This window comes from Pangasianodon hypophthalmus, chromosome 26 (genome assembly GCF_027358585.1).
Source record: "Pangasianodon hypophthalmus isolate fPanHyp1 chromosome 26, fPanHyp1.pri, whole genome shotgun sequence".
Classification (NCBI taxonomy): Eukaryota; Metazoa; Chordata; class Actinopteri; order Siluriformes; family Pangasiidae; genus Pangasianodon; species Pangasianodon hypophthalmus.
The window spans coordinates 6,499,896-6,513,087 of NC_069735.1; the positions used below are offsets into that span (position 1 = coordinate 6,499,896).

A 13,192-nucleotide genomic window follows, 5' to 3' on the forward strand; every position below is an offset into this window, starting at 1 on the left:
ACCATGCACTCCAAAGTGGATGGTGAGTGTATAAAAATGTTTTGTATTTTGAGACAAAGAATATTCAGTGTAGCCTTTCCCTCATCACTGATTCACTTCATGACATGAACATCCACCAGAATTATCCTACACTAACGAAAGGCACTGATCCACTGAGGGGTGTGATAATTGCCAGGGTCGCGGTTTTTATTCCAAATTGGGCTACTTCAAAAATACTCTGGTCACCTTGATGTTTTTACAGCAAATGATTAGAATTAAATCTAATACATTTCTGCAAACTAAGGCAAAGTTTAAGTGCAGACACTGTCTATGATGTAGAGACTTATTTCAATACAGAAATCCAGATTTAGACCAAGTAGCTATAGAGATTCCTAGCAGGGATGAAGTATTTCCAGGAACACCAGGAAAATTCCTGAAGTGTCAAAGTTTGTTTTTCTAATTTTATTTTACTTGTGTATGGGTTTAGACAAAAGCAGTATGCTTTCCTCTCATACTCCTAAACATGATGTTACACTATCATGTTGCAACATCAATGATTTAATTTGACAGTTTGTCAAATAAGCTGTGCAAGTATTAACTTAATATTCCATGGGGAAGCTTTTTGTAAAGAGTGAAAAGCAACTACTTCATTAAATTTAGCAATTGTTCAACACCACAGCTTGAATATAAACAATGCCGAGGTTGTTTATTGGTTTGAATCTCAATAAATTTGAACTACACATAAAAGCTAGAGTTGGAAATAGTAGCAACACTACTAGAAAACAAGCCATTTTAGATTAGCTTTGCATGAAGAATGAAAAAGCACAAAGTAGGCTACAGCAGCGCTTCTCAGCTTGTGGGTGAAAACCCAAAATGTGTCACAGGTGTAGTCCCCATGAAAAGGCAACTGAATTTAGAGACTTACTATTAATTCCTTAGCAAAGCTGGTTATTTAGTTTGGAAGAACTAACATTAACCCCTGCCCATTTTAGCGTAGTCCCCACTTCCAACACTCTAGTCAACTATTCAACAGCTCATGCAGAGATGAAGCATGTGTTAGAGCAGAGAAAACACCAACATGTGCGGGACCAGTGGTACTTTAGGACCAGGGTTAGGTATCTGTGGCCTGCACAGGTGAGTGTAGCATACAGTTTAATGAGACAAGCTAAATTAATACAAGTTTATTGACTAAAAATATTAAAATTACACAAGTGCACATATGAGAGGTTTAAAACTCCTGGGATTGAATGTCCTTGCTGTTGTTGGCCTCTCGGGGTGCCTTGGTCTTCTTGGGCAGGAGTTGGGCCTGAATGTTGGGCAGCACTCCTCCTTCACTGATAGTGACTCCACCCAGCAGTGTGTTCAGCTCCTCATCGTTCCTCACAGCCAGCTGAATGTGGCGGGGAGCAATGCGCAGCTTCTTGTTGTCTCTGCTGGCATTTCCAGCCAGTTCCAGCACCTCCGCACACAGATACTCCAGTACCGCAGTGAGGTAAACAGCAGCCCCAGAGCCAATCCGCTGTGCATAGTTGCCTTTCCTCAGGAGGCGCGCAATGCGGCCAACTGGAAACTGAAGCCCAGCGCGTGTAGAGCGGGACACGGAGGACTTAGTCTTAGCAGCTGCCACAACTTTCTTCCCACGACCAGACATGATGCTTAGTTCTGCCAAGTGTTTAGAGTAAACTTCAATTCCAGAGAACCATTAAGTGCATCGTAATGGAACACATGCAAAACCTTACCACACTACTGCAAATACACCCAGGTACATACAAGCTCAACAAATGACAATACAGGAAAATCACAACAACCTATATTCTGAAATAATAAAGCTGCATCAAATACTATAACCATTTTAAAGACACTTACTGTTATAATACTACAAAGGACCAAAAGTGTATCAGCAGAGTGACTAGAGTTGAACTGCTTATATAGCAAGTGTGTGACAAGCTTCACCTGGTCTACAGCACAATAACCAATAGGATAACAGGCACAATTAAGCTGCAACTCTCCTCAGTAACACAGGTGAATGCACTGGTGATCTGCAAAGCATTTTACCCAGAAATGCTTTGGTGTACTTGATGTGCAGATCACACCTTTTCCATACTCAGGAGAAGTGATTTAAAATGAATTCACAATAATTCACAAAGTTGTATTTCATGAAGTAGGTCAGTGAACAGCACACCAGATTCCTTCACATAAAATTAAATTGCATTTTACTGACGTGCTGGAAAAAAAAGGAAGGCAAGAACATATCATGTAGGGCGTGTATAACATGCAGGCGTTAACATAAAATCTATACACACTATATGGCTAAAAGTTTGTGGATACCTGACCATCACACCCATATGTCCTGGCTGAACATCCCATTCCAGATTTAGTCCCCTTTGCTGTTATAGTAACCTCCACTCTTCTGGGAAGGCTCTCCACTAGATTTTGGAGCGTGGCTGTGGGGATTTGTGTTCATTCAGCTATGAGAGCTGTATGCTCTTTTTGTGAAGAAAAAATACATACTTTTGAGTGTGTAGCAAAAGAGTAGGCAGGTACTGGGATGTACTACCACGTCATGTAACGGAAGAGAACGTTGTTGCCCAGTTACGCACACTGTCACTATAAACAAACTCCTCTTTGCACTTCAGCTTTTCTTCATTCATTATTCCTTACATAATTTACATTACATCATTTAATTTACCATTCCCTTGATTTATTTTTCCACATTTCATTTACTCCTCTCTGTGAAATTCGGTGAAGCAAACTGTCACAAAACTCTTCTTTCCTTGTGCAAGGAGTTGTGGGTAATATTAGCTGAAAAAGTGTCCACGGATCCACACTTTGAAAGTCTACCGGAAATAGTAGACCATCTAGATAACTTTGGGAAACTCATTTTAACATACTAGGATTTGGGAAACAGTAATTGTAATTTTGGATACTATTTAGGACGGATAGTAGGCAAATTGAGATGCAGCTCATGTCTTCCTGGACGTCGCTTTGTGCACAGGGGCATTGTCATGCTGGAACAGGTTTGAGCCTCTCAGTTCCAGTGAAGGGAAATAGTAATGCTACAGCACACACAGACATTCTATATGATTGTGTGCTTCCAGCAGTTTGGGGAAGAACCACATGGGTGTGAGGGTCTGGTGTCCACAAACTTTTGGCCATATAGTCTATCTATCTATCTATCTATCTAGAATAGTTGCTTTAAAATGTTAGTTATATAGAAGGTATATATATATATATATGTTTAGTCCGGTTTAGTCCGGTATCTTTCTTTACATCATTCAGATAGCCTACATTTGCAAAAACTATAATATATTATTATATATTATTTATTGTTTTCATCACAGAAGAAACATTTCCAGATAACACTGTCATTTTTATGAAAAATGTTTGTATGACTTTCACATTAGTGGTTAGTATATTTGTATATTTGTGGTCCAGTGGTGATATGCTTTAATATAAACAACACATTTTGATATCCACTGCAGATATAGTCCTATAATATATTCCTGAACATATTCTCTGCTATGCTAATACTGTTGATTGAAACGGATCCAGTGTTTAACTTCAGTATATCTCATATTATTCAGAAGGGTGATTAGAGTCGCGCATGCGCACTACTGAACCTCGAACTTTGTTGACTTTTAAGTCACATGACCGCTTGAGTGGTCACATGATCACTCTGTAGATAACGCTGGAGGTTGTTGACATGAGTAGAAGGACATTAATATGAGCGCGGAGCTGTTGTTGGTGTTTTCTCTGGCCTTTATGGCTGTGTCGGCGAATCAGCTGAAGATCCCTCCGCATGAGGAAGTAGCGCGAATGGCGCGGTTCGTCGTTAACCAGTGCGACTGGGCCTCCATGGCCACCATCTCCAGCCACGAGCCCGTGAAGGGGCAGCCGTTCTCCAACACCTTCTCCATCAGCGACGGGCTGCAGGGCAACGGCACCGGGATCCCCTACATGTACCTCACACACATGGAGATCTCCGTGCAGGATCTGCAGGTGAGGACATCCCACTGCATTCAGTTCAGTTCAGTTCCATTCAGTTCAATTCAATTCCATTCAGTTCAATTCAGTTCCACTGCATTCAGTTCAATTCAGTTCCACACCATTCAGTTCAATTCAGTTCAGTTCAATTCAGTTCCACACCATTCAGTTCAATTCAGTTCAGTTCAATTCAGTTCCACTGCATTCAGTTCAATTCAGTTCAGTTCAATTCAGTTCCACTGCATTCAGTTCAATTCAGTTCAGTTCAATTCAGTTCCACTGCATTCAGTTCAATTCAGTTCAGTTCAATTCTGTTCAATTCCGTTCAGTTCCATTCAGTTCAATTCAGTTCCACTGCATTCAGTTCAATTCAGTTACATTCCATGCAGTTCTGTTCAATTCATTTCAGTTTTGTTCCCTTCAATTCAATTCCATTCCGTTCAGTTCAATTCGGTTCCATTCAGTTCAGTTCAGATCAGTTCAATTAAATTCAATTCCATTCAATTCAATTTAATTAAATTCAGTTCAGTTCAGTGCTATTTGTGTAGCACTTTTAATAATGGACGTTGTCACAAAGCAGCTTTCCAGAAATATGGAAATTAGGGCTGCACAATATTGAAGAAAAATGTGATATGCGATAACTTGTTGATATGCAATAACTTGATCACTTGTAAGAAATGTTCATGTACAGCAGTGTTCATTGTGAAGATACAATTTAAAATCAGTTCCATTTTGTTCGTATAGCAACAGACAGTGTCACAAATGAGATGTAGATGTAGATTTAGATCTCTAATGAGAAATCCTGAGACGACAGTGGCAAGGAAAAACTCCCTGAGATGAAATGAGGAAGAAACCCTGAGAGAAACCGGACTCAGAAGGGAACTGGATACCGTATAACAGATACCGTATAACAGATACCGTATAACAGATGCCCACAGAGCCATATCACAACTACATCACTGACAACTCCACTGGGCTTGTAAGAAAGACTTGACTTCAACAAATGCAGGCCAAACTAGCTACTCGTGGGGAAACCTGAATAATTTAGTCGCCACTCATCTAAAAACATACCTTTTGTAGTAGCTCTATGTAGTTGGTCTCTTCACTCAGTTTGAACACTAACAAATGATATTATTGTACATTCAAAATTATGAACACAATATAAACAATTATACTACATCTGTTCCTCTGAGGTGTTTAGCAGAAACACCATTCAAGGAAATATCCAGATGTCAGATATAAACATTAGAATGGGTGTGCATGTTTGATAATATTTTAGCTACGTTATGACCATACACAATTGCACTTCTTGAGTAGAAATAAGTGCATAGATGGAGTCTACAGTGTCAGAACTTTTGGATATATTATTGGATATACACTTATGGGGAAAAGAAAGTACACTCTCCTTCAATTCTGTGTTTTTATTTATCAGGATCTGTGTTGTCTTCACTAACTTCTATAAATGAACAAATAACTTCAGGTAAAAAAAAAAACACAACAGATTTCAATATGTAGTCATTTTTTCCAAAAGTAAACCAGCATTCAGAAATCAAGACTGAAAAAATAAGTACACCCTATAATTCAGTAACATGTAGAACCATCTTTAGCAACAGTAACTTGAAGTAAATGTTTAGAAGTGTAGGAGTTTATCAGTCTCTCACATTGTTTTGGAGAAATTTTGGCCCACTCTTCTTTACAACATTGCTTCAGGTCACTGATGTTTGAGATCCTGCCACAGTATCTCAATGGGATTGAGGTCTGGACTTTGACTTGGCCATTCTAACACCTTGATTTTTTTTCTTCTTTAGCCTAGTGTGCTTGGGATCATTGTCCAGTTGCATTACCCAGTTTTGGCCAAGCTTAAGCTGCTGGACAGATGGCCTCACATTTGCCTTAAGAATATTCTGGCATGAAGTGGAGTTCTGCAAGTTTCCGAGGACCTGTGGCTGCAAAACAAACCCAAATCATCACCCCTCCACTACCATGTATCACAGTTGGTTTGGGGTGTTTGTGGTGATACGCTGTGTTTGGATTTTGGCCAAACGGTGCTGTGCATGATGACCAAACATCTCCACCTTGGTCTCTTCAGTGCAAAAGATATTGTTCCAAAACTTTTGTGGTTTGTTCAGATGCAATTATGCAAACGTAAGTCATGTTGCCATATTCTTTTTTGAGAGAAGGGGCTTTTTCCTAGCCACCCTTCCATGAAATCCATACTTGTTCGGTCTTTTTCTGATTGTGCTGTCATGAACGTAAACATTTAATGTGCTTATAAAGGCCTGTAGGTCACATGATGTAGCTCTTGGGTTTTTATTTATATCTCTGAGCAATAAACGGTCTGACCTTGGACTGAATTTGCTGGGATGCCCACTTCTGGAAAGATTGGCAACTGTCTTGAAGCCTCTCCATTTGTAAACAGTCCTTCTCACTGTAGAATGGTGAATTTGAATTTGTCTGGTGATGGCCTTATAACCTTTCCCACATTGATGAGCAGCAACAATTGCTTATCTGAGGTCATGACTGATGTCCTTTTGTCTTGGCATGATGTAGACACACACCTGATTTCATTAGGAATACCTGGCTGCTAATTACTCTCTTAATGACTGTGGAAGTAGGAAGGATGTACTTATTTTTTCCAACCTGGTTTCTGAGTTTTGGTTTACTTTTTGGGAAACAATGACTACATATTGAAATCTGTTGTGTTTTTTTGTTGTCACCTGAGGTTATTTGTTTGTCTATAGAAGTTGGTGAGGACCACACAATTGTTATTTAAGCCCTGATAAATAAAAAGATAGAATTGAAGGAGGATGTACTTACTTTCTCCAATGATTATATAATTCATATAAATCTACTCAGCAGGGCAGATGCTTTTTTGCAGTGGTTTCTTTGGCTGATGGGAATGGGACTCTAATGGAGGATGTGAGAACATTTACTCAGCAAAAATAATTGCACACATTTAAGTCAGGAAAAGTTCAGTCACTGTGACTCGGCAGTTTTTGAAGAACCCGCTGCACGTTAGTGATTTTTATTATCTGCACTGCCCAAAACTCAGAATGCTGGCAGCACGTGACAACTTCCTTTTAAGTGTTTGTCACCTAAAATTAGCTTATGTAATGCAGCTAACATCACATGTCCCTCTGCTGAAGAAGTGAAGGATAACTTCTGAGACTTCTGAACCACCTGAGTTCAGCTTTTTTTCATAAATAATGTGGATACAAATCATTACTACTGTTCATGAGATCCTTTAGGTCCTGATTTCTATATTCTTATAAAAATGTGAAAAATTACTATTATAAATGTGTTATGTTTTAAGTGAAGTTTGGATAAAAAGCCCACACACTATTCCCCTCATTATTAATCATCTTTGAATTAAAGTAATCATCGTAATATATATCTTTTTGGTGGTTAAAATGCTTAATTAAAGTTTTTATAGATATGGCTTATATCCCTCCTGTGTCTTTCATTTATTAGACTTTTTAACAGACTATAGGCTTAATCACTCTGCACATGATGTGATAGAGTGACACAGTGAAATGAAAACTGAACATGGCTGTGATGATCAGCTGTTACGGTGTTTGTTCCACAGGTGAATCCACAGGCCTCCCTGTCTGTATCTCTTGCTCAGACACATTTCTGTAAGAACAAAGGGTATGACCCCCAGAGCCCCCTGTGTGCCCACATTATCCTGTCTGGCTCTGTACAGGAGGTAAGAAAGCACACAAACACACATGCAAGGTTAGAAAACAACCCTAACCATAACCTCATTATTTAGGCAAAGCCTTGTCCTGACTCCTGTTAGGTTACGCAAGCTGATGTGACAATAATTCCTTCCACACATTAAAATTTAAAATAAAAAGTACACTTTTCAACAGTTATTGCATTATTGCATACACTATTAATTTTAAATTGTCTCTTTATATCCTATGTTTATATCCTGTACTAGCACTGTTTATGCAGATATTTAAGTTTTTATTTTGCAGTTATTGCATACACCAGTTCATTGCATTTGTTGCATAACTACTATATCACTGACAACTTCTTCTTGACTTGGTTGTATGCAGGGCTTGACAGCAAGTAAACAACAACAAAAAAAACAAGCCTCTTGTAGTAGGCTTCCTCAGTTTGTTTAACTGCTGGGTTATTTCATAGCTAGACATACACTATATGGCCAAAAGTATATGGACACTTGACCATCACACCCATTTGTGGTTCTTCCCAAACTGCTGCCATAAAGTTTGAAGCACACAATTGTAATGTTGTAGCATTACAGTCTCTCTTCACTGGAACTACGAGCCCCAAACCTATTCTATCTGACAATGCCCCTGTAAACAAAGCGAGCTCCATGAAGACATGGTTTGCCAAAGTTGAAGTGGAAGAACACGAGTGTCATGCACAGACCCCTGACCTCAACCCCACTGAGCACCATTGGGATGAACTGGAACACTGAATGCACCACAGATCTTCTTGCCCAACTTCAGTAACACTCTTGTGGCTGAATGAGCACAAATCCACACAGCCACTTTCCAAAATCAAGTGCAAAGCCTTCCCAGAAGAGTGGAGGTTATTATAACAGCAAAGGGGGACTAAATCTGGAATAGGAAGTTCAAAAAGCACACAAGTGTGGTAGTCAGATGTCCACAAACTTTTAGCCGTGTAGTGTATAAACTACAACAGTTATGTTAGGACCTGATAAAACAGACAGCACCTTTGTCCAGAGATCACAAGTTCGAATCCCGGCCATGCTACAGCCATTTGTGACCGGGAACCAAGGGAGCAAAATTGGCCATACTCTCTGGGTAGGAGGGATGGCATACACTCTCTTCCCTGTCAATCACAGCAAGACTAGCAAATCATGGCCATCTGGGAGCTCATGAATGTCGAAGACGGCAGTTAATCAAAGGGTGGCGTAACACTTGTGATGCAGCATGAGCAGCTGTCTGAAAAGCTGTGGCTGGTGGCTTCATGTGTCTCAGAGGAAGCATGTGTTAGCTTTCACCCTCCCTGGTTGTTAGCTGTCACATGATACCCGAGAGGTGGCTGGTAGGTGGGAATTAACACAAGACAAAATTAGGAAGAACAATGGGGCAAAATCCAACAGATACCACCTAGGAATTTGCATGTGAATGTCCTGTACTGGGGTGGCAATACCTCATGCAATACAGGAAACCAAACTGCAGTGCAGCTGACATGAAATGGTGACACTGAAATGGTAACAGTCGTATAGATGGCATTAAAAGGGTAATGCTGGGCTTCACATGTGACCGCGTGTCTGCTGTAGTTTATGAGCCAGGGGTCTCATTAATCAACCGTGTATACACATAGAGTTTGTGTAAACCAGGTGTACAGAATTTGGCACACTCCTGACCACCTGTATGCAGGAATCCCTAGTGATAGAAAAGTGCAATAGTGGCTAAATATTATGAGGTGCTTCCATCCCACTTACTGTCAATCATATAGGCATAATTGAGAGAGTAATTACTGATTTTGGTGCAACAAGGTGCAGACAGGTGACACAGCCACTATCAGTACAATTACGTAAAAGGCACATATAAAGATTTGGCTGATCCAGTGTGTGGAGAGAGGAACGTGTTTTTAGGTACCATTCTATGCTGAGAGTGAGGACTGGATCATCACTCGATTTCATTTTCCCAGTGCAGTTTTAGATGATCTCCATTCTAGGTCTTTTAAATTCAATTCAATTTTATTTATATAGCGCTTTTAACAATGGACATTGTCACAAAGCAGCTTTACAGAAATAAATGGATTCAAAAAATATTGTAAATATGTGAATTTTTCCCTTAAACACAGGTACATTTGAAATAGAAATTGGAGATGGTAGTGACATTTCCCAACCAGCTACCAACTACGAGTCGAATAATGACTTGTCTTAACTGCAATGATGCTGTAGTATGTTACATTTCCAAAATTTGCAGCAGAAAATAAAGCAAAAATGATGAATTTTCACGCAATCGCAGAGTTTCTAATTATAATTGGAGCAATAGAATGTACACGTATTCATAAAATCTTTTTTTTAAAATTCATACTTATTTATTAGACAAACTACTCATAAAAGTACAAAATAAACTGTTTTTGTTTTACTCTATTTTGTGCAACAGTATCTTTACTTCATTGTCAGTGAGGTTCATCTTCTTAAATCTTTTGCCTGGGCTTTTTAAAGGGAAGTTGTTTACCCTATACAGTCATGAGAAAAAGAAAGTACACCCTCCCTTACTTCTATATTTTTATTTATCAGGGCCTAAATTATAATTGTGTGGTCCTCACCATCTTCTATTAAAAAAAAAAAAAAAAAACAGATTTCATTATGTAGTCATTTTTTCCCCAAAAAATGACTACATAATGAAACCCTATAATTCAGTAACATGTAGAACTACCTTTAGCAGCAATAACTTGACGTAAATGTCTTCTGTAGGAGTTCAGTCTCGCATCATTTTGCAGAAATTTTGGCCCACTCTTCTTTACAACATTGCTTCAGTTCATTGATCTTTGAGGGCATTCGTTTATGCACAGCTTTCTTAATATCCCACCACAGCATCTCAATGGGTTTGAGGTCCAGACTTTGACTTGGCCATTCCAACACCTTGACTTTTTTCTTTTTTAGCCATTCAGATGTGGTTATTTGTTTGTTTGTAGGAGTTGGTGAGGACCACCCAATTGTTATTTAGGCCCAGAAAAATGAAAACATAGAATTGAAGGAGGGTTTTCTTTCTTTTTCTCATGATTTTATGGTGATTTGGGGGTGTTTCATTATGCAAATAAGTGTGGCCATGCACAAGCACATCAGTTCAGAATGTGTGGGATGTATCAAGGTCCACTGCATACAGTTGCAGTGTGTATGCATGTGCGATAACTACTGATGTTCTTGTGCTTACTGGTGGTTCTTACACACAAATTTAGAACTTGTTCAACACATGCTTTGATTAATGAGACCCCTGGATGTGTGGTAATAAAGATTCTTTCTCTTTTATTTTGAACCGAACACTACTTACAGTACTCTGTAAAACTAAATACAGACGTTCTGAGGATCTGAAAGATGCCACGTTGGTTTCTGTGCAAATATATGCACAGACACATACCCATGTTTTGAGCACAGTACACTCAGCCCCCTCACTGTCTGTACACAGCTGCACTAATTATTGTCTTGCACGTTTACATGATTGTCTTTTTTCATAGTTTTTACACCTCTGCACCTCAGTATACATAATCAAAGTCGCAGCAAGGTTAAATATCTGAAATAGTTTTTCTTCAATAACTTCCTTCCTGTGTGAAGTATATTTTAATTATTTTAGGCATACAAATTAGTAAAAAGAAAGACTACACTTGTTGGCGGTGGACTAATAGGAAACACTTTGTCATATAGTCTTTCATGGTGTCAGCACCACTGTAGTATTTTGTGATTGTCTGTACCGTGAACTGTAGATGCCAGTGTTCTTTAAAGTTGCTGAAATCATGACACAGCAATGAAATCTGTGAATAAATCCTCCGTTCCTCTGTGTTGATTTTAGGTGAATGGTACAGAAGCTGAATTTGCGAGGAAGGTGCTGTTCAGCAGGCATCCTGAGATGATCGACTGGCCTGTTGACCACAACTGGTTCTTTGCTAAAATGGCAATAAGCCAGGTTTGGGTGTTGGACTACTTCGGAGGGGTGAAGATGGTGTCGCCTGAGGACTACTACAAAGCTACACCATTTTGAAGAGCACCTCTGTGAGTGATGTGTGTCATTTTCTGCTTTCAGACCATCGGAAACCTAAATCGCTCCAGACTTAAAGGGACAGTTGACAGAACCATGATTTACCAATTGTTTTACACTTAAACAATTTCAGAAGTGTTTGAGTGTACTAAGGGAATTTTTAAAAACCTTTTTCAAATTTTTAGAACTACTTTGCCAGTATTAAACCTTATAATAACTATGACCTGTTATGATAATTGTCTTCCCCATGTTATTTACAATACATTATCAGGGTTATAGGCAAAGTATGTATGTGCTGTTCATAACATTTAAACCAAAATCTTTCATAGACCCTCATCCTGTGAAAAAGAAATCCTGTGGCATTGCCATGTATGAGAAGAACGCATGCAGAGCTCCTTTAAATTTGTCCAACATCAGAAATGTAGCTGGAACTGCCTTATATTTATTTATAGTCACTGCTTATCTTGAGCTCACACTCAGATGGATCACAGGGGTAATGACAATATTTTGAGATGACCACTGTAAAAGTAGTGAGATTATATCAATTCTAAAATTACTAAAGGTTTGTTGACACAGTATGTGGAATCACATATTTTATCACAATATTGTCACATTGTAATTGTAGTGTATATATAGTTTTTCCTTATTATAAATCTCCATCAACTTATGTCAAGTCTTCATAAACAAAACAAAAGAGTTTAACAAACCAACATCCGAGTACTTATTTCAGATATTTACAAAAATGTTTTTCTGTCCTATATTGTCCCAGGAGGTGTTGACAGTGGCCCGGATTATGAAGATTCCATCAAATGAATGGATTTTTCAGAAATCACAGTTATTGGGTTCAAGATTGTTTAGTTTTCCTTTGAGCAATATACCTAGCTGATTCTTTGGCACTTTGTGAAGACACTTTTTTGATAAGATATTTTTAATCTATGCTTTTCATGTATTTTAATAATAATAATTTTAAATCATGCTGTTCAGTGCAGTCTTGCTTCAAAAATGATTGTGAAAGGCTTTTTAATACAAACAATGCCTATAATTTTGACAATTTAGTCTTCATATAGGTAGGTGATCTTTTGTCTTAAATGATTAATGATCATCTTTTTTGCACTTTGCACAATTGTTAGTCTGTACATTACATGGTGTAAAGAATGAGCCTTAATTTCCTGTAATTAATAGGGTTTCATTCAGTTGCAGGTCTTCCTGCTGACGCTAATGTTGTGTAATGTTGTAAAAGTGTGAAAGCGTGATCTGTGAAAAAGCCCATGCAATGAAATAAAGTTTAACTGCTTCCAACAAGCCACAGTGTGACACTCATTTAACACGCCCCTCTTTTTTTGCCTCTGTTCTGGTGCTTTTAGTCAATGAGATGCCATTTTGTCTGCTAGAAGTCTCTGTTTCGCACTACTCGTGTGCCAAGCTGCTTTGTAAACTCTACAAAAGCAAAGTCAAGTACAAAGGTGTGAAGGTTCTGAAGGGAGACCCCTGCCCTTGTTTGCTCCTTAAAGTCTCATGAC

General features: G+C 38.7%; 2 protein-coding genes across 3 annotated transcripts; one reads left to right on the top strand and one right to left on the bottom strand.

Moving 5' to 3' along the window:
- Positions 1-1,145: 1,145 nt before the first annotated feature.
- LOC113537540 (histone H2A, sperm) lies at positions 1,146-1,973 on the bottom strand. Its single transcript, XM_026932059.3, has 2 exons — positions 1,846-1,973; positions 1,146-1,641 (listed from the first exon to the last, which is right to left on the bottom strand). The coding sequence occupies exon 2, from the start codon at positions 1,628-1,630 to the stop codon at positions 1,208-1,210; it is 423 nt and encodes a 140-aa protein (XP_026787860.1). The 5' UTR covers positions 1,631-1,641; positions 1,846-1,973; the 3' UTR covers positions 1,146-1,207.
- Positions 1,974-3,632: 1,659 nt separating this feature from the next.
- creg1 (cellular repressor of E1A-stimulated genes 1) lies at positions 3,633-12,974 on the top strand. Of its 2 annotated transcripts, none has more exons than XM_053229798.1 (4): positions 3,633-3,978; positions 7,550-7,669; positions 11,487-11,695; positions 12,442-12,974. In XM_053229798.1, the coding sequence occupies exons 1-3, from the start codon at positions 3,703-3,705 to the stop codon at positions 11,673-11,675; spliced, it is 585 nt and encodes a 194-aa protein (XP_053085773.1). In that variant the 5' UTR covers positions 3,633-3,702; the 3' UTR covers positions 11,676-11,695; positions 12,442-12,974. The 2 variants fall into 2 exon arrangements, with proteins under 2 accessions (XP_053085773.1, XP_026788090.1); XM_026932289.3 differs by having other exon boundaries at positions 3,634-3,978; positions 11,487-11,686.
- Positions 12,975-13,192: the final 218 nt, after the last annotated feature.